We start from the raw sequence: 20,573 nt of genomic DNA, 5'->3' as shown, positions 1-20,573 counted from the left end.
TTACCTGTAATTGGGCGGCACGGCGGTCCAGTGGTTAGCACTGTGAACCACACAGCAAGAATACTGCCGGTCCTAGTTCGATAGGACCGGTGAGTGTTTCTGTGGGGAGTTTGTATGTCCTTCCCGTGTCCGCGTGGGTTTTCCCCGGGCTCTCCGGTTTCCTCCCACCATCCAAAGACATTCAACATACTTAACAATCAAGCTGGTCTAATTCCTTACGTTCCCTTAGCTACAGCGGCAGGGGAGTTCTGAGATCCACCGAGCTCAGGCTCCCTTCTTGCTCTGCCAACGGGAGGAAGCCCCGGGCTCGAGGAGCCCTTGAGCTCGGGGCTCTCTCCCGGGACAGCATGCCAAATAAGCTTTGTAAATCATCAGCTAAGTGTGAACTCTTGAACTGCCTAATGGCTTGATTCCACTGACAGTACGGTCTGGTTTGGGTTGGTACGGGTCACCTTTATCAGGCTTGCGTTTCCACTACCAAGGGTACCCTTTTGGTGGGCGTGGTGTATGACAGAAAGTTTCAATCGCATCATTCTTGCTCGAGGAAATGTCTACAATAAAGCTGTACAGGTTACACACATAAATATTTCTGTATAAACTTTTTTATAGACAGGATTATAACTATACAGATCAATGACAGTGCGAAATAGCCTACTGTAATTATCTTAATCATATTAAATAATAATATAATAATTTATCTGTAATTGTATTAAATAAATAGATAAATAAATAAATGAACATATATGAACACATACAGCCCCTGAACACATAATTACCCCTACCGGTAATTGTCAACAACAAACTCTTCCGCCTTAAAGCTTAGCCTATGCTGGTTGACTGACTCCTCATTTGCATTTGATTCACCATTTGCGATGTCGGTTTGAGGATTTGATTTATAGTTTGAGCATTTGATTCACCATTTGCGATGTCAGTTTGAGGATTTGATTTATTATTTGCGATGTCGGTTTGAGCATTTGATTTATAGTTTGAGCATTTGATTTATCATTTGATCTTTTAAGCATTTGAATTTTCATTTTAATTTTGTTCGGAAAAAACTTCCATAGCCAATAAAGCCAATTTTAATAAAATTGTATTGATTGAGCTCTGAATGTTCTGTGAAGGTCCCCAAAATAAAATCAGAAGGTTCTAGGAACATTACTGCACAATGCCCTTACACCGACGGTGACGTTCTGAGAACGTTCTTGGAACGTCACATTTCTAGCTGAGTAAACACTAGGGGCCTCTTGCATGAAGACTTGCTTTGAATTCATACTAAAACATTGCATACGCAGTAAAAAAATTCAGATGTATGAAACACTGCGTACACGGAATCCCACGCATTTTCTTTTTGTACATCCAAATTAACGTGAAACTGAGCGCACGTGCACGAGCACAAAACCCCTCCCTGCCTCCTCCCCCTAATAAATATGGTAATAATTCTACTTTGGCAAAATAAAAAAGCAATAAAAAAAAGCAAGCAAAAAGAGAAACTTCACAGAATATGAACTGGTGGTAGACCAGAGAAAAACTGTTATTTGCAAATTTGTCCTCCGGAATTACTAACAAAAAATTAATTAAAAACAAAGAGTGGGAGAGTTTAGCTGATACAGTTAATGCAAGGAGTCTGAACATCGCACTGTGAGTGAATTAAAAAAGAAATAGTCTGATGTAAAGGTGTAAACTTTTGTAGTGTCTGTTTAGGCTAAGTGCAAACAGCTCACCTCGTTGGAATGAGCTAGTTGAGTGATTCCGCCCATCACCGTTTGATTGACAGAGACAACATAACTAAAGAGACTGGCAAACAGCAGTGTGAATGGCGTAGCTCGTAAAGAGCATGGCCACGTTTTGACACAATCGATCTTGAACCCGATTCGAATCCAGCATCTGATGAACCCATTCTTTTTTTCTCTACTACAAATCAGTTTGCCTACTCTTCATCACGAGGAAGACAAGTAGGAATTATTTACAAATTTATTGAATGGAAATGTTTCCGATTCACGTATCCAAATTCGGATGGCACCTTTATAGCAATGTGCGTGCAGTCAATTGCTCTGTTGGGAAAACCAGCGATCGCTGCAAATTGGGCTTTAATGTTTGGCTGGTCAACTGCATGGTATGGAAACCTTATATACCTGCTAGACATGCGGATGATCCTTTCCCATACAGCTGCCATTGCACGGCTCAAAGATAGTTTGTAGTGTGCAGTTTAACACAATTGCCTCTAGGAGTCGCCAATGAAAATAAAACTAACACACACAAGAAATGCACGTACACCCGACATAAAGTTGGCGTGGACCAAGGCACATTCTTATAATTTCATCTTTAGTAAATCCAAACGTGAGCATGAAATCTGGCGTACGCCAAGTTTTTGTGCATACGCAGAGTAGATACATGAGGTCCCAGGGCTGTGATTGTTTTGAAGTTTCCTCGGATGTGAAAGAAATTACAATAATAATGACAGTTTTGGTTTCTTACTCATTAGGATTCGTACACCAGGTAGACCATTTTTAGATGCAAAGTAAATTTGAAAACGCCTGTCTTCTGGTTGACCATGACTGTCCTTGACTGGGTAGCATCCTATGGCAAGAGAGTACAGAGAACGTCAAATAATTTTAACATGGAATTGCAAAACCAAGGAGCCGGTGGTGCATTTCAGGAGAGAGAAGAGAGAACACACCCCAATAACCATCAACGGGACGCCAGTGGTGAGAGTCAGCACTTTTAAGTTTCTTGGAGTACACATCGCTGAGGATTTGACATGGACTGCCCACACGGACGCAGTGCTGAGGAAGGCACAACAACGCCTCTTCTTCCTCAGGCGTCTCTGGAGGTTTGGAATGAGCCCCCTCATCCTCCGCTCATTCTACACCTGCACTGTGTAGAGCACAGTTTCACATTGCCGTTGTATTTGCACTGTCTGTATTTTGCACTGTCTGCAGCCAGCACCAGGGCCGGAGTGGGAGTCCTTTTCAGCCCTGGAGTTTCAAGCCTCAGACCGGCCCACCTCAGTTTACGACTGACTATATTAAAGAGCCCATATAATGGGTTTTTGAAAATTCCCCTCCATGTAGTATGTAACACAGCTCTAAGTGAAGTGAAGTATCCAGCTAAGGCTTAAATCTGTAAGTGTAAAGTGTTTAAAACGGTTGATTCACCTATAAAAGAGTCGACTCATAGTGCTTCAAACGAGTCGCCTTGATAACGAGTCATTAGGTGTTTTGCCATGACGTACGAATGAAACCAAGTTATTCACGTGCACGCACAAACCCGGGAGATTTCAAACCTGAGGCCCCGCCCTCGGACGCAGAAACCTAGACACACACACACACACACCCACAAACACACGCACACAAACATGCCGGTCGATTGAAGTCACACTGCAGATGGATATATTGAGTCTCTACCCAAAGATGAAACATCAGCATTATAACCAAGCAGTTGGAAACTACTGGAAACTTCTGGAAACTACATGCTACAAAGAATAGTTCATCAGCGTTTGTTAAAGGAAGGATCAGTAAAGAGTAACTTACTGATGGATGTCAGGATGGGTTTCTTCCTCCATTTCTCAAGTGTAAGTACGTGTGATTAAAGTTGTTGCCTCGTTTACTCTAGCTTGCAAATGTATTAAGTTGTGATTTGTTACTTGTAACCGTGTGTACTGTCTCAGGTTAACTCGCTATATTCTCATACCGCGTGCAAAGTCACGTTAAAAACGTGACGCGTGCTGCTTTGTTTATTGAGCTCCGTGGTAGAGTTCTGCATAAATTTCCGAATAAATCGCAGGAGCGGTCGGTAACGGGTTTAATTTGGGACGGGAGCGGGCTGTCTAGCAATATCACGGATATTGTTATGCGAATGAGAAAGAGAGAGTCTGCTTGGTGCTTGTGTGTGTGTTAGTGCGCACGCGCACGTATGAGAGAGAGAGAGAGAGCGAGCTTTGTGTGCTTGGTGTTGTGTGTGTGTTTATACAGACAGCTTGGCTGTCTGGACTGTATAGCTGGGTGATTTTTGGTTGTGTTCTACCCCGCTCTAGCGGGATCGGGCGCGGCGGGCAGAAAACAGGGCGGGTTCTCAGGCTAAAACCTGGCGGGTGCGGGCGGAAGCGGGAACGTTATCGTCCAGAGGTGTGTGTGTGTTTTTGTGTGTGTGTGGCAGCTAAAATCCACGCCTACACTATCCAGCGTGTGTGAACTGTGATTACTTTCTAAATTGCTGATTAGCTGTTGGGCATTTCACTCTCTGACTGAAGGCAGTCGACCAATCGCAGCAGACTGTCATCGGTCCAATCAGCAGATTAGCTTCGTGCTAAGGAGGGGTTTGGGAACAAATGAATCACTGGACGATTCATACAGGAGTCGCTGGGATAATTAGGTAAAAATAAATGCAGATTATAAGACCATGACAGTTTTTTTGACCTTGTATGCATATTAAACTGTTGTTGGAGACCCTTACAACCAAAACATGACCCTATTTCATGTATAATATGGGCTCTTTAAAATAAGGACATTTCCAATTCAGTTTCTAATTACACTATCACGTCTTTTTTTAAGAAAACAGCTGCTTTAGAACTTCAAATGTTCAACAACCCTAACAGTATTATGTCTTAACAATAAAAATAAAAAATAAAAAAACTACTTAAATGAGGATCAAAGCCAGGTCCGCAGTGTCGTAACCTAACGTGCTAACCATTGGACCACAACAGCTGTGCAATAAGTGGTGGCTCGTCTAACTTTTATCATCATTAACCAGGCTGCGAGAAAATAGATAAAAAGAGCAGAGTTGCAGTAAAATAATCAATAAGAAGTAAAAAAAATAAATAATTAATTTAAAAAGTGTGACTGCTGAGAGCAACAGATTCTGGAGCTAGGGACACCGGCCCTCGCGGCCAAAAAACGGACCGGCCCACCGGGAATTCTCCCGGTCCTCCCGATTAGCCAATCCGGGCCTGGCCAGCACCTAAGCTTTTCACTCATCATAGCACACGTGCTGCTGCTGATGTGACAATAAAAGTGATTTGATTTGATTTCAAGTTTCATGAACATGAATGTTTCTAAGATTCTCTACTCCTATGATTCACACAGGTACAATCCCAAAATGGCAGCAGTATAGTCAACTTAGAAAACAATAGAAAAAAAAGAAAGTGGAGCAAGTTTTCAGATATCAAGATTGACAAAGAGGTGACAATGTTTGTTTAAACCTTGTCTGTTCTGCTTGGCACTGAATTAAAATTTGTCTTTAACACTGGTGACATACAACCATACAGCAATCATGTATTGGCAACACTCAAGATAACCGCATGTATTAAAAACTTAAAAACATATTAGCCCCATGCATATTACTGTATTGTTAACAACCGTACCATTCACATTAAACAGTAATTTGATTTCATACGACAACTGGTGTAAATGACTTTTTATAAGCATTTCTCCGGGATTTTTCGATGGTAACATTTCAAATGATGGTTGAAGGAGATGTGTTAATCGCAATTACCTTTTTTCATGGAGGAGTCAAATCAATTCTGCAGCCAATGTTGTTTGTTATCAAATTTGCCTGATTGATAATTAGTTATAATTTCTTCTTCTTAGTGTTGTGCTACCAAACCATGAAACAATGTTATATGTGAGAACATTCTACTAATAATCTATATGCCATGTTTAAACATTTATATTTTATATTACATCATAATTATTATATATTAAATATTATATATTTATATTTTTTAAGGACACACTGGTCTCTTCATTACCTGGCTGGCACATTTTAGAGCTCTTTCCCTTCGACGGACTGAAGTGTCACTTTGCAGAGAAAGTTGCGAGGTCCATTGAGCTCGCGTTAAAGCCTGAGAAATTGAAAACAGACGTAGCAGCCTTAGGTGTCAGTCTGTTGGTGCAACGACTGACTAATTTTTCTGACTCAAAGATCTTCTCAGTGTAATCATCCTCCAAAAAATGGTCACTGCATACTGCAAACTACATTCTCCAATCTTCTATTGTCCAATTTTGGTGAGCCTGTGTGAATTGTAGCCTCAGTTTCCTGTTCTTAGCTGACAGGAGTGGCACCTGATGTGGTCTTCTGCTGCTGTAGCCCATCCGCCTCAAGGTTGGACATGCTGTGCGTTCAGAGATGCTCTTCTGCAGATCTCGCCTGTAACGAGTGCTTATTTGAGTTACTGTTGCCTTTCTATCAGCTGGAACCAGTCTGGCCATTCTCCTCTGACCTCTGGCATCAACAAGGCATTTGCGCCCACGGAACTGCCACTTACTGGATATTTTCTTGTTTTTGCACCATTCTCTGTAAACCCTAAAGACGGTTTTGCTTGGAAATCCCAGTAGTTCAGCAGTTCTGAAATACTCAGACCAGCCCATCTGGCACTAACAACCACGCCACGTTCATTCACATTGCTCTGTTTGAATTACAGAAGATTGTCTTGACCATGTCTGCATGCCTAAATGCATTGATTTGCTGCCATGCGATTGGCTGATTAGAAATTTGCTTTAACAAACAGTTGGACGGGTGTACCTAATAAAGTGGCCGGTGAGTGTGTATGAATGTGTGTGTGTGTGTGTGTGTGTGTGTGTGTGTGTTATGCTTCCCATGTTTTCTCTCATTTGTGTTCTGTTGAATGTCAATGAAAGTGTTTCTGCAGACTGTTTTTGTCAAGTCTGATTAAAAAAAACAACAATTAATTCATGTTTACCATCAGAGTCATTCATTCATTTTTTTTTTTCAGCTTAGATATTATTCAGGGGTCGCCACAGTGGAATGAATTACCAACTTATTCAACATATGTTTTACGGTGATGTATTATAAATATTGTGATTCGTCTGTTTCCTCTTCAGGTGAAAGAAATCAAGTATTTTGAAATATATGAGTTGTGTTATTGTTATTATGAGTTAATATTGTTATTATTGTTATATGAGTTGGAGCTGTTTGACTACAAATACTTTAAATATATAGTGAAATTAAATAAAAAAAAAGTTATTAAATTATAATCCGTTTTGTGTGTCAATTCTACAACAATTCAGATCAACTTCACATCTCAAGAATACGTTTGACTTTTGAAAGTCATTGAAAGACAGATTGCTGATCAAATATGTTTAAAGTTGATGTTATCATATCGATCAAAGGTGTTAAAAGTAAAAATGTGATTATTTACTCCATCTGCAGGGCTAGTTGTAAAAGACAGAGGGTTTGTTGTAACACTTGCTGGATTTAAATTCAGTTTAGATTATAAAGTATATGACCTCAGTACTTAACTCTACATTTTAAGTTAACATAGCACAATATGCTATATGTCTATATATTTATTAACCCTTAATTGGCCCACAGGGTCAGAGCTTCCTATTTTTGTTTACTGTAAATGTTCCCTTTATCTTAGGAGCATGAAGCTCTCCAACTACCCTAAACAAATCTCCAAACACAAAAAAAACTGAAGTTGATTTGGTTGTTTTAAAGGTGTGTAAGAAAAATTTAAATCACTGTTAGGTAGAAATGTGAAACCCATTATAAATCTGGAATGTCTTACATTTCTGCACACAGGCACAAACACACACTAGTATGACTGCAACAGAGAACATTTTTATAAAAATTGGCAAAAACAAATCTAATAAAAATCTGAAAAATGTTTATAAATGAAAGACTAACTAATACTAAAGCAAAAAAATCAACATGGAGTGTGTGTCACACACACACACACACACACACACACACACACACACACACACACACACACACACACACAGAGTTATCTGAGACTTTTATTTTGGCACATTGAAATTGGCTGTTGTTTGTAAAGAGCAAACAATTAAAAATATATCAGCAACAATAACCATAAGTACAAAAAGCTGAATTTTAATGTATTTGTAGAATGATAAAGTCCATTTGGTAAATATATATCATCAGTTTAAGGAAATAATTTCTAAAGCGTCAAGAAATGTAAACTGAAATGAATAGGTGTCTGATGACCCCTGCTGGATATATGTGGAAATTGCAACTTTTTTCCTCTAGCCTTATAGATGGCGGTATTTTATTTGTAAAATACAAACCAACATTCAGAAACCTTGTATATTAAATTAAGGTAAGAGTTTTAGTAATTTTAACATGAAAATTAAACGAAAACTATGGTTTATTTGAATGCCTTGGAATGGCTATAAACCTCCTCATTGACACGTGTATTTATAAAACATGTAGGTTTATGTAACACACATCCCAGCACTAAGAACCTAGTTTTCTAATTAACAAGCAATAAATTAATCACATTTCAATGCAATTCATACTATTAGTGAACTATTAACTGTGACTTTTTTTTACTTTAATAAACTTTCAATTTGCTGTGTGTTCGCCTTTATTAGTCAGCTTTATTTAATTCAAATGTATGTATTTTGAAAATAAACACGCCTAGAGACGCCATTTCTAATGTTCCATAAGTGACGCCACTCGGCAAACCGATCTTCAGTTCAGTGATTATCAAGCTAGTGAAAGGATTGTCATTTGAGCGCGTTTACAGAGTTTCGATGAATTTACCGATTTACCAATCATCTGTCGACTTAAAACACTCGATGAGTGAACTACAACACTTTATGAGTAAAAACACGATGCCTGTATTTGACCACGCGATGGCAGTAACAGCATCTGTGTGTAGTGAAATGGAGAAAGCAGAGACGGGTTTGTGGCAGGACACAAACGGCTTTTGCGACGACTTCTGTCCCTGGATTGACCAGGTGGACGGGACTGTGGTTTCAGAGGCCGCTACAGCACTTCACAAGCCCTCTACTGCTAATAAAGTGGAGGGAAATGCAACCGGTGAGATTATAAGCAAACACTCAACATTTATAATCTGTTAAAATCATTTAAAAATCAAGGATAGAGATATATGCAAATATTGAGGCTTTAAAATAAATGTATAAATGAAAAAAGACACATTACATGAAACAATAATGAGAAATGATCAATAATGGGTTTTAAATAGACTTTGGGATTAGAAACAGTTGCCCTGTGAGGTAAATTGTCAAAAAGTGAGAGTTGTTTTTCACTGGGCTTAGCCAAAACAATGAATCCACATTGACACTGAAAAAGACATTTAGCTGCTCTTAGTACAAGTATTTTGAGAAAATCCGCTTCTTCATAATTTGGGACACTCAAAAGAATAAAAAAAACTGAACATTGTCAGATAAAACATTACAATGAGATAGTTTTAATGCATTTATTATAGACATGATGCAACTTTTCCCATAACACTATGTCTAGAAATTAATTTATGCTCCTTAAAAGGTCCCGTGAAATTAGGATAATGTATTTTTAACACATTAGCATCAGTATGCTAGACTTAAGGATATCTATAAGCTAGTGTGGAACAAAAAAGTAACACAATTCACATTTACAAGATAAAAACATGTAAAGCTTGCAGTTTGTCACTTCAGCATAAATCATCAAATTTTCTGATCAATCAACGGCTTTCTAGTATCTGACATGTCCCGCCCTCATTTTTAGGCTGGCTTGAGAAACAAGCCAGACTACTGAAATCCTATTTAAACTTATTATTTTTTTTATATATTATTCTTCTTCTTCTTCTGAGACTAAAATTCAAAATCTATCTCCTCCTAGAGCTTTCGAGCTATGACCACCAAACTCACACCAGACCTCCAAACTATTCTGACTCGGTATGCCATATCTTTTCCGACTGATCCGATATTCGATTTTCCGAAAAACGTCCCGGGACCGTCGGAAAAATCCCATAGACTTAACATTGGACCAAACTTTGTGACCTCATAACTCTGCATCAGACTGTCACACAGACTTCTAACTGGGCTCATTTAACTCAGACTACCTAACTGCCAATAACTGATGAGGTTTTAACTTTCTGGCCACGCCCTAGCAACCACTTTTGGACCTTAGAAACTGTCCCATAGACTTCCATTCAAAAGACTCTCATTGACTTAACATGGGATCAAACTTTGTGAGCTCATAACTCTCAATCAGACTGTCCACCAGACTAATGGCTGAGCTCATTTAACTTAGACTACCAAACTGCCAATAACTGAAGAGCTTTTAACTTTCTAGCCACACCCTAACTACCAGATACTGCACCCTAGCAACAACAGTCCCATAGACTTTTATTGCAAAAGACTGTCATTGACTTAACAATAGATCTAACTTTGTGACCTCAAAACTATCTATCTATCCTTTTTTAAACTGCTTTTATCTATCTATCTATCTATCTATCTATCTATCTATCTATCTATCTATCTATCTATCTATCTATCTATCTATCTATCTATCTATCTATCTATCTATAAACTACTTTAATCTATCTATCTATCTATCTATCTATCTATCTATCTATCTATCTATCTATCTATCTATCTATCTATCTATCTATCTATCTATCTATCTATCTATCTATCTATCTATCTATAAACTGCTTTAATCTATCTATCTATCTATCTATCTATCTATCTATCTATCTATCTATCTATCTATCTATCTATCTATCTATCTATCTATCTATCTATCTATCTATCTATCTATCTATCTATAAACTGCTTTAATCTATATCTATCTATCTATCTATCTATCTATCTATCTATCTATCTATCTATCTATCTATCTATCTATCTATCTATCTATCTATCTATAAACTGCTTTAATCTATCTATCTATCTATCTATCTATCTATCTATCTATCTATCTATCTATCTATCTATCTATCTATCTATCTATCTATCTATCTATCTATCTATCTATCTATAAACTGCTTTAATCTATCTATCTATCTATCTATCTATCTATCTATCTATCTATCTATCTATCTATCTATCTATCTATCTATCTATCTATCTATCTATCTATCTATCTATAAACTGCTTTAATCTATCTATTTATCTATCTATCTATCTATCTATCTATCTATCTATCTATCTATCTATCTATCTATCTATCTATCTATCTATCTATCTATCTATCTATCTATCTATAAACTGCTTTAATCTATATCTATCTATCTATCTATCTATCTATCTATCTATCTATCTATCTATCTATCTATCTATCTATCTATCTATCTATCTATCTATCTATCTATCTATCTATCTATCTATCTATCTATCTATAAACTGCTTTAATCTATCTATTTATCTATCTATCTATCTATCTATCTATCTATCTATCTATCTATCTATCTATCTATCTATCTATCTATCTATCTATCTATCTATCTATCTATCTATCTATAAACTGCTTTAATCTATTTATCTATTTATCTATTTATCTATCTATCTATCTATCTATCTATCTATCTATCTATCTATCTATCTATCTATCTATAAACTGCTTTAATCTATCTATCTATCTATCTATCTATCTATCTATCTATCTATCTATCTATCTATCTATCTATCTATCTATCTATCTATCTATCTATCTATCTATAAACTGCTTTAATCTATCTATCTATCTATCTATCTATCTATCTATCTATCTATCTATCTATCTATCTATCTATCTATCTATCTATCTATCTATCTATCTATCTATCTATCTATCTATCTATCTACCTCTTTCTATCTATCTATCTATGTATCCATCATGCTAACAACATGCTAATTCATGCTAGAATCATGCTAGTTACATGCTAATTCATGCTAGAATCATGCTAGTCACATGCTAATTCATGCTAGAATCATGCTAGTCACATGCTAATTCATGCTAGAATCATGCTAGTCACATGACAATTCATGCTAGAATCATGCTAGTAACATGCTAATTCATGTTAGAATCATGCTAACAACATGCTAATTCATGCTAGATTCATGCTAGTAGCATGCTAATTCATGTTAGAATCATGCTAACAACATGCTAATTCATGCTGGAGTCATGCTAGTAACATGCTAATTCATGCTAGAATTATGCTAACAACATGCTAATTCATGCTAGAATCATGCTAGTCACATGCTAATTCATGCTAGAATCATGCTAGTCACATGCTAATTCATGCTAGAATCATGCTAACAACATGCTAATTCATGCTAGAATCATGCTAGTAACATGCTAATTCATGTTAGAATCATGCTAACAACATGCTAATTCATGCTAGATTCATGCTAGTAGCATGCTAATTCATGTTAGAATCATGCTAACAACATGCTAATTCATGCTGGAGTCATGCTAGTAACATGCTAATTCATGCTAGAATCATGCTAACAACATGCTAATTCATGCTAGAATCAAGCTAGTCACATGATAATTCATGCTAGAATCATGCTAACAACATGCTAATTCATGCTAGAATCATGCTAGTAACATGCTAATTCATGCTAGAATCATGCTAGTAACATACTAATTCATGCAAGAATCATGCTAACAACATGCTAATTCATGCTAGAATCATGCTAGTAACATGCTAATTCATGCTAGAATCATGCTAACAACATGCTAATTCATGCTAGAATCGTGCTAAATCATGCTAAAATCTTGCTAGTAACATGCTAATTCATGTTAAAATCATACTAGGTACATGCTAATTCATGCTAGAATCATGCTAACATCATGCTAATTCATGCTAGAATCATGCTAACAACATGCTAATTCATGCTTGAATCATGCTAGTCAAATGCTAATTCATGCTAGAATCATGCTAGTCAAATGCTAATTCATGCTAGAATCATGCTAACAACATGCTAATTTATGCTAAAATCATGCTAGTAACATGATAATTCATGCTAGAATCATGCTAGTAACATACTAATTCATGCAAGAATCATGCTAACAACATGCTAATTCATGCTAGAATCATGCTAGTAACATGCTAATTCATGCTAGAATCATGCTAACAACATGTTAATTCATGCTAGAATCGTGCTAATTCATGCTAAAATCATGCTAGTAACATGCTAATTCATAGTGGAATCGTTCTAAAAACATGCTAATTCATGCTAGAATCATGCCTAACAACATGCTAATTCATGCTAGAATCATGCTAGTAACATGCTAACAACATGCTAATTCATGCTAAAATCATGCTAGTAAAATGCTAATTCATGCTAGAATCATGCTAACAACATGCTATTTCACGCTAGAATCATGCTAATAATATGCTAATCTATCTATCTATCTATCTATCTATCTATCTATCTATCTATCTATCTATCTATCTATCTATCTATCTATCTATCTATATTTTCATACTTTTTAAAACTGTTTAAACTAAATAAACTATTACCGTCAGGCTTTCACAAGCCAGCCTCAAAGTTTGTTCTCAAACTTTAAGAATCTAGTTACATTTGGTGTTCATTTGATGTGCTTGAGCTCAACCACTCGTACTGGCAGAGCTGTGAGAAAAACTAAACGCTACTGGCTGTTTTTAACAAAGGAGGCTCTATGCTCCGCCCCTTTCTTCATGTTTTAGTTGAGATTATGACAAACATTAAATAGCAAATGCACATCTCAAAACACTTCATATCATGTTACTCAAAAAAAAACGAATCAAAAACATTTTATATTCATTTTTGACTGTCATGCTTCTAATATTTTCTTTGTTATTTTTCTTCATCTAAGAAATCCAAACACAAGGCTGCAGGAGGAACAAAATCCATGCTTTCTTCAGGAGGGTGTGGAAGGTCATGAAGACGCCTTTCCTCCGCAGAAGACGAAACAAAGTGGGCCCTGATCCAGATCAAGAGCCAGATCCAAAGCCAGATCCAGAGCCTGATCCTGATTCAGAGCACAATTCAGGTAATGAGCCTGATCCTGATTCAGAGCGCGGTCCAGATCAAGAGCCAGATCCAGAACAAGAATATGATGAAGATCCAGAGCCAGATCCAGAGCCTGAATCAGGTCCAGAGCCAGATCCTGGTGAAGAGCCAGATCCAGACCGAGAGCCAGATCCGGGTGAAGCGCCAGATCGGGGTGAAGATCCAGATCGAGAGCCAGACCCGGGTGAAGAGCCAGATCCAGACCGAGAGCCAGATCCAGATCAAGAGCCAGGCCTGGGTAAAGAGCTTTGAGAAAAACTTAACACTACTGGCTGTTTTTAACAAAGGAGGCTCTATGCTCCGCCCCTTTCTTCATGTTTTAGTTGAGATTATGACAAACATTAATTAGTAAATGCACATCTCAAAACACTTCATATCATGTTACTCAAAACTAATCTAAAACATTTTATATTCATATTTGACTGTCATGCTTCTAATATTTTCTTTGTTATTTTTCTTCATCTAAGAAATCCAAACACAAGGCTGCAGGAGGAACAAAATCCATGCTTTCTTCAGGAGGGTGTGGAAGGTCATGAATACGCCTTTCCTCCGCAGAAGACGAAACAAAGTGGACCCTGATTCTGATCCAGATCAAGAGCCAGAGTCAGATCCAGAGCCTGATCCTGATTCAGAGCACAATTTAGATCATGAGCCGGGTCCAGATCAAGAGCCAGATCCAGATCGAGCGCCTGATCCTGATTCAGAGCACAATCCAGATCATGAGCCGGGTCAAGATCAAGAGCCAGATCCAGATCAAGCGCCTGATCCTGATTCAGAGCACAATCCAGATCATGAGCCAGTTCAAGAGTATGATGAAGATCTACACCCTGATCAAGAGCCTGATCTGGTTTCAGAGCCTGTTTCAGATCAAGAGCGCGGTCCAGATCAAAAGCCAGATCCAGATCAAGAATTTGATGAAGATCCAGAGCCAGATCGAGAGCCTGAGTCAGATCCAGTGCCAGATCCTGGTAAAGAGCCAGAACCAGATCAGGATAAAGAGCCTGTTCCTGGACCATCTGGGATCCACAACACTGATAAACCTCATTCAGATCCAAAGCCTGTCCCTGGACCATCTGGGATCCACAACACTGATAAACCTCATCCAGATCCAAAGCCTGTCCCTGGACCATCTGGGATCCACAACACTGATAAACCTCATCCAGTTCCAAAGCCTGTCCCTAGACCATCTAGGCCCAAGATCTTGGCGTCAAGAGCCTATGACAATCAGAGTCAGTATTATAATAAAAGCTAATACAACGTTTATGTGTTAATGTAAGATAATATCAGTGTGAGAGACCTGAAAGCACTTTAACAACCTCTTCTTTTTTTCAGGATCTTTGGCAAGTTTCTATGAGCTGGGAGATATTCTGGGAAGCGGGGCCTTTGGCACAGTACGCAAAGCGCTCCGTAAATCTGATAACAAGGAGGTAATATCTCGTCTTATACTATACATGTTGCTCTCTTTGTTAATTGTCTAATTGAGCAGCTGTGTTGCTCAAATTAAATCAATTTGAGACTGAAGAATATGGTGGAAAAAATTATAATTGTATTTTCTTCTTGCAGGTTGCCATCAAACAGATTGAGAATGGCCGTTACGTGGTAAGTTGGAAAAAATAAATCACTCAATCACTTCTTTAATGGTTTGGACACATTTACTGTTGTGCAATCCAGTCATTTGAACCTGTATGAAAATTTCACTCATGATCTAGTTGAAGAAAGTCATTTTGCTGTTGTTCATCTATTGCTACGCTACTGTAACATAGACCTTATTTTGCCCAAATATTTTGGTAAAATCTGATTAAAGTGAAGAGTCACTGTAGTTTGTTGTCACTATATTAACTGTACAACGTAATGTGCATTTAAACACTTGTTAACTCCAAAATGGAAATTCTGTTATTAATCACTCATCCCCGAAACCTCCGTTCATCTTTAGAACACAAATGAAGATTTTTTAACTGAAATCTGAGAGCTCTCTCATCCTCCATAGACAACAAGGGACCCAAAATGTCCATGTGGAAAAATACCAGAAACATTGTCAAAACAGTTCATGTGTCTCCAGTGGTACAACTGTAATCAAACGAAGTTTCAAGAACACCTTTGTACACTAAAAAATAAATAAAATGGCTTCGTTGGCATCAGATCAATATGCATGTTCACTATAGTCAATACTACAGTCAGTATGTATATTACTACTATTAGAGTCAGCAGAGCAACAGGCAAGAGTTGTATTGACCGCAGTAAACACACACCCTGATCTGATGCAGAAGACAAACGCAAACAAAGCCATTTTACAGTATTTTGCTGCACAAAAGTGTTCATGGAGCTTTGTTTGTTTACAGTTGAACTAGGGCTGCATGATATTGGAAAATTGTTTTGCTTTTTTTAATATTTATTGCGACAATATTTACAGTTTCACCAGATGGCTTCAATAGCTCTATTTGTAAGTAATTTATATATTTAGCCTGATCGTGATGATTCTGTAAGGGAGTGAATCATGCATCAAATATAATAAAAAACAATATGCGAGCATAAATAAGCGGAATAGAGCAAAACATACATCAAGTAGATTTTTTTGGAGGGTTTTCTGAGGAGTCCATTAATATTTAGTTACAGCAATTGAATAATCAATCCAGACTCAACATTGCATATACTGCAGTGTGACTATTGCGGATGTGCACACTGTGATATCAATGCTGAAACATTACATTATGCAGCCCAAGGTAAACCTGTGAACCCTTGCTGTTATTCAAAGACTATTGAATACACAAGACATGTCATTTGTATAGTTTTGAATGGGCAAAAGTGCAACAGTCAATATGGCGAATTAAGCCCTGAGTGAATGAATCAGAGATTACCATATAGATCAGGGGTGTCAAACTCAGTACCTGGAGCGCCACAACCCGTCATAGTTTAGTTCCAACCTGGCTTCATCAGACTTACCTGTAGGTTTCAAACAAGCCTGAAGGACTGGATTAGTCTGATCAGTTGTGTATAATTAGGGTTGGACCTAAACTGTGCAGAGCTGCAGCCCTCCAGGAACTGAGTTTGACACATTTTGCTGTTTCCCCATTCAAACAGAATGCCTGAGAGGTGTTTTTTTTTAAGAGTATGAACTTTTTCTGAAAATTTTAAAACATTTTTGCATGAAGTATTCTTCCATCAGATCTGCATCTACTAACCCTTGTTCTCTTTTTCTCTTTAGCCTGGCTGTTCCAAACCGATGATTAAAGAAGTAGAGTTAATGCTTATGATGAAGCGTCCGCCATTGTGCAAATACGTGATCGAAATGTACGAGTGGTTTAATGAACCTGGATACATTTCAATGGTCCTGGAGTACCCAAAGCATTCTGAAGACCTGAAGAACTATGTACGCAATTGTGGCAAGCTGGACGAACATTTGGCAAAATGCCTCTCGCGACAGATCATTCTGGCAGTCAAGCATTGCTTTGGCAAAGGCATTGTGCACAACGACCTGCATTCAAGCAACATCCTGGTCAACACGATGACTAAGGAGATCAAGCTGATCGACTTCGGCTGCGCTTACAAAGTGTGTGCACAGGACATATATAGTGCCAACTTGGACAGCACCAGGGATATAGGCTGCCTGCTGATTTACATGGTGACCGGAAACATAAAGACTTACTTCGCTGCTAAATTCAATTGCAGATTTTCACTTGCAGCCAGCTTAACCAGTGGTGAGTAAACAGACACTAGCTGTGTTTCCATTAAAATATTTAAACTTTATTTTTTAGGTTAAACCTTCATTTTTTATGCACATTTTGAAGATTTATTCATATCTTGGCAAATACTGCACTATTAATGGTATGGTAATACAAATTTCAGAAGGTATCTTGATAAATGTCAGCTTTAGTGTATATGATACAGTCTTATAAGAAAGATGTGATCTTATAAGCAGTGTATTAACCATCTTTCTCCTTGTACAGACTGCCGTGACCTGATCGATAAGTGTCTGAGACATAGCCTGATACTTGATGGGTTCCTACAACATGACTGGATGAAGTGACACTTGAATGAAGACAAGACTCAATGCAGATAAAGGTAAACACAACTCAGCCTGAAGGAAACTACATTTACTAGACACACAACGCTGATGATCGGCCAGTGTCAGATATGCGCTTTATTAATCGGTTTTGACATTAAAAAAGCATTTCCAAAATGCTGAATGATTTGATGTCAAAACCTTGAAGTCTATTTGACATCCACACGTTGATGTTACTTCTGTAATAAACACTCATAAACTCTCATAAACATGATTGTTGGAGCTTTAAGAAGTCATTCACAGACTACAAGAAGCCATTCATAGACATGTTTTTTTCCATTGTGCTGCTTCTCATGTTATATTAATATGCACTAGTCAGATTCCAGACATGCATTTAATATTTCCTCTTTTGTTTTTTCCTCAGTATGGACTTCACATAGAAAGCAGCAAGGTCTTCTACAAAAAATCCTCTCATCTTAAAAAAGAAAAAAAAAATCAAGGTTTTCCATAAAAAAACTCATGAAACCCAACACAAACATCATAAAGAAGCCATTTCTTCACTGCAAATGGAAAAAAGAAGAAGCCACATCTAACTGATCCAGAACCAGAGCCTGAGCCAAAGTTTGCAGGATCAGCATCATCATCTTTCCCAGTAAACTGCCTCTTCTGTGCAGTAGGAAATGGAAACTAGTGGTGGACTGTAAGGATGTGCATGGTTAAATCTGACTGCATATTGAGGAGGAAGAGTTGTTTCTCTTGAGGATAATGATGATCAAGAAACACCAGCGCCAGTACAATGCATTGGGTCAGGTTTCTATGATAAGCAGAAGGTTTAAAAAATATAGATTTTAGGACAGCCCTAGGCTAAAATGAGCATATATTTTATTATTTATTGGCTAAAATACCCTGAACACAACTGAAAATTTTAGATGAAATCAGAGAACTCCCTCATCCTCCATTTACAGCAACAGCCCCAAGTTGCTCAGAAACAAAAGTCCAGAAACTACCAGAAAATCTATTTTTGGTATTTTTCTGGACTTTGAGGGTGAGGGAGTTCTCAGATTTTAGAGTCACTGATATCAGAAACGATCTAGGAGGAGTAGAGGGTGGTGGAGGGCCTTTTTTCAATTTGTGTTGTGGATGGAAGTGTACATTACTTACACTGATCCCTAAAGTAATTGTAGACTTCTGTATTTCTGTTGTTATTTTTAGACAGTTCTAGGCTTTTTTTAACGAAAAAATCTCCTGAACTCAAATGAAGATATTTTTAGATGAAATCAGAGAGCTTCCTCATCCTCCATGGACAGCAACAGCCCCAAGTTGCTCAGAAACAAAGTTCAGAAACTACTGAACAAAAGTGCCGTCAGTGATTCAATTGTATAACAAAAATCATAGAACAAAATTTCTGGTATTTTTCTGGACTTTGAGGGTGAGGGAGTTCTCAGATTTCAGAATTACTGATATCAGAAATGATCTAGGAGGAGTAGGGGGTGGTGGAGGGCCTTTCTTCAGTTTGTGTTGTGGGTGAAAGTGTACATTACTAACACTGACCCTAAAGTAATTGAAGACTTCTATATTTCTAATTTTAATCTTGGACTGTCCTAGATTAAAATGAGCGTGCTTTTCTTTTTGGCAAAAAAATGTTTTGAACACAAATGAAGATATTTTAAGATGAAACCTGAGTGTTCCCTCATCCTCCATAGACAGCAACAGCCCCAAGTTCCTCAGAAACAAAGTCGAGGATGAGGGAGCTCTCAGACATACCACTATACGAAATGAGCTAGGAGGAGTAAGGTGGTGGTGGAGGGTCTTTTAATAACAATAAATAATAAAAGTATTGATACATTTTAACAAGTAAAGAGTGATTAATGAAGAATAAAGAATTTTCAGTTTTGGGTGAACTGCCCCTTTGAGCGGTAGCATTAGTACATTTCATCATGGTTATAAAGTGAGGCTTGATGAATGAAAGTCTGAGTATTTTAAGTCAATTTTAATACAAAGTCAGTTTAAATTATGTCTGCATCATATCTTCAAAGTCAAGGAACAAAAACCTGTTTCATGATTTGGAGCCACACAATACAACATGCAGGAACTAAAATAAATGATGTCCAGGTTTTGCTTATCGTATATATCTGACCCAATGCATCGCGACTGGCTGAAGTACAGGTGAAATCGGAGACGTTGAGGGTGTTCAACTCTTTCAGGGTGGATTTATTCAATCGTCATCCTCTTAATCTCTGGAGAAACAACACATCTTCCTCAGATGATGCTTCCATCGATATCAGGTATCAGCATTAGAGAGGCAATTTGAACTTTTTTTCTGAATGAATAAAGTTGATTGTACATCCAAAAATGAAAAGTTTGTCATTATTTATTAATTTCAGACTAGTTCAAAACTAGTTTGAGTTTGTTTCTTGTTGAAGACAAAAGAAGATATTTTGAAGAATATAGCCACTGACTTCCACAGTATTTGTTTATTCTACAATGGATGTCAATGGTCATGGGTTTGCAACATTCTTCAGTACATCTTCCTTTGTGTTCAATAGAAGAAAATGATGAAGAAAATTTTTTTTATTTTTGTGTGAACTATCCAACACAATGTCAAGGCAATTCATAACTTTTTGATTTAAAGGCTAATTCGTATGAATTCGTACGATCTAATTCGTACAATTTAGTACGATTTGATCTTTACCCAATGACGGTTGGGTTTAGGAGTGGGGTTAGGTGCCACGCCTCCTTTTTAAAATCGTAAAATTTCATTTGACTGAACTCGTACGAATTTGTACGAATTAGCCACTAAACTGGCAAAACGTAAAATACTTACG

The 20,573-nt window shown here is 37.5% G+C and overlaps 2 protein-coding genes across 2 annotated transcripts in view; both read left to right on the top strand.

The window, feature by feature from the left end:
• LOC141380226 (uncharacterized) overlaps nt 1-19,819 on the top strand; it is a 35,885-nt gene extending 16,066 nt beyond the window's left edge. Inside the window, exon 9 of the transcript XR_015522249.1 lies at nt 19,236-19,819. The gene's annotated coding sequence lies outside the window, so the exon portion shown is untranslated. The remainder of the gene's footprint in view (nt 1-19,235) is intronic.
• On the top strand, nt 8,397-20,107 carry LOC147838604 (uncharacterized). The gene is made up of 8 exons (XM_087304628.1): nt 8,397-8,802; nt 13,552-13,986; nt 14,216-14,977; nt 15,081-15,175; nt 15,312-15,347; nt 16,951-17,443; nt 17,693-17,807; nt 18,173-20,107. Exons 1-7 carry the CDS (start codon nt 8,514-8,516, stop codon nt 17,770-17,772), a joined length of 2,190 nt encoding a protein of 729 aa, XP_087160754.1. The 5' UTR covers nt 8,397-8,513; the 3' UTR covers nt 17,773-17,807; nt 18,173-20,107.
• Nucleotides 20,108-20,573: the final 466 nt, after the last annotated feature.

This window comes from Danio rerio, chromosome 22 (genome assembly GCF_052040795.2).
Source record: "Danio rerio strain M-AB ecotype USA chromosome 22, GRCz13ab, whole genome shotgun sequence".
In the NCBI taxonomy this organism is placed as follows: domain Eukaryota; kingdom Metazoa; phylum Chordata; class Actinopteri; order Cypriniformes; family Danionidae; genus Danio; species Danio rerio.
This window is presented reverse-complemented; position numbering and strand designations above follow the sequence as displayed.

Coding starts and splice junctions, on each gene's coding strand:
- LOC147838604 (XM_087304628.1), top strand. CDS start 8,514: ATGAATTTACCGATTTACCAATCATCTGTCGACTTAAAACACTCGATG. Junction 14,978..15,080: donor AAGAGCCTATGACAATCAGA/GTCAGTATTATA, acceptor TCTTTTTTTCAG/GATCTTTGGCAAGTTTCTAT. Junction 17,444..17,692: donor TGCAGCCAGCTTAACCAGTG/GTGAGTAAACAG, acceptor CTCCTTGTACAG/ACTGCCGTGACCTGATCGAT.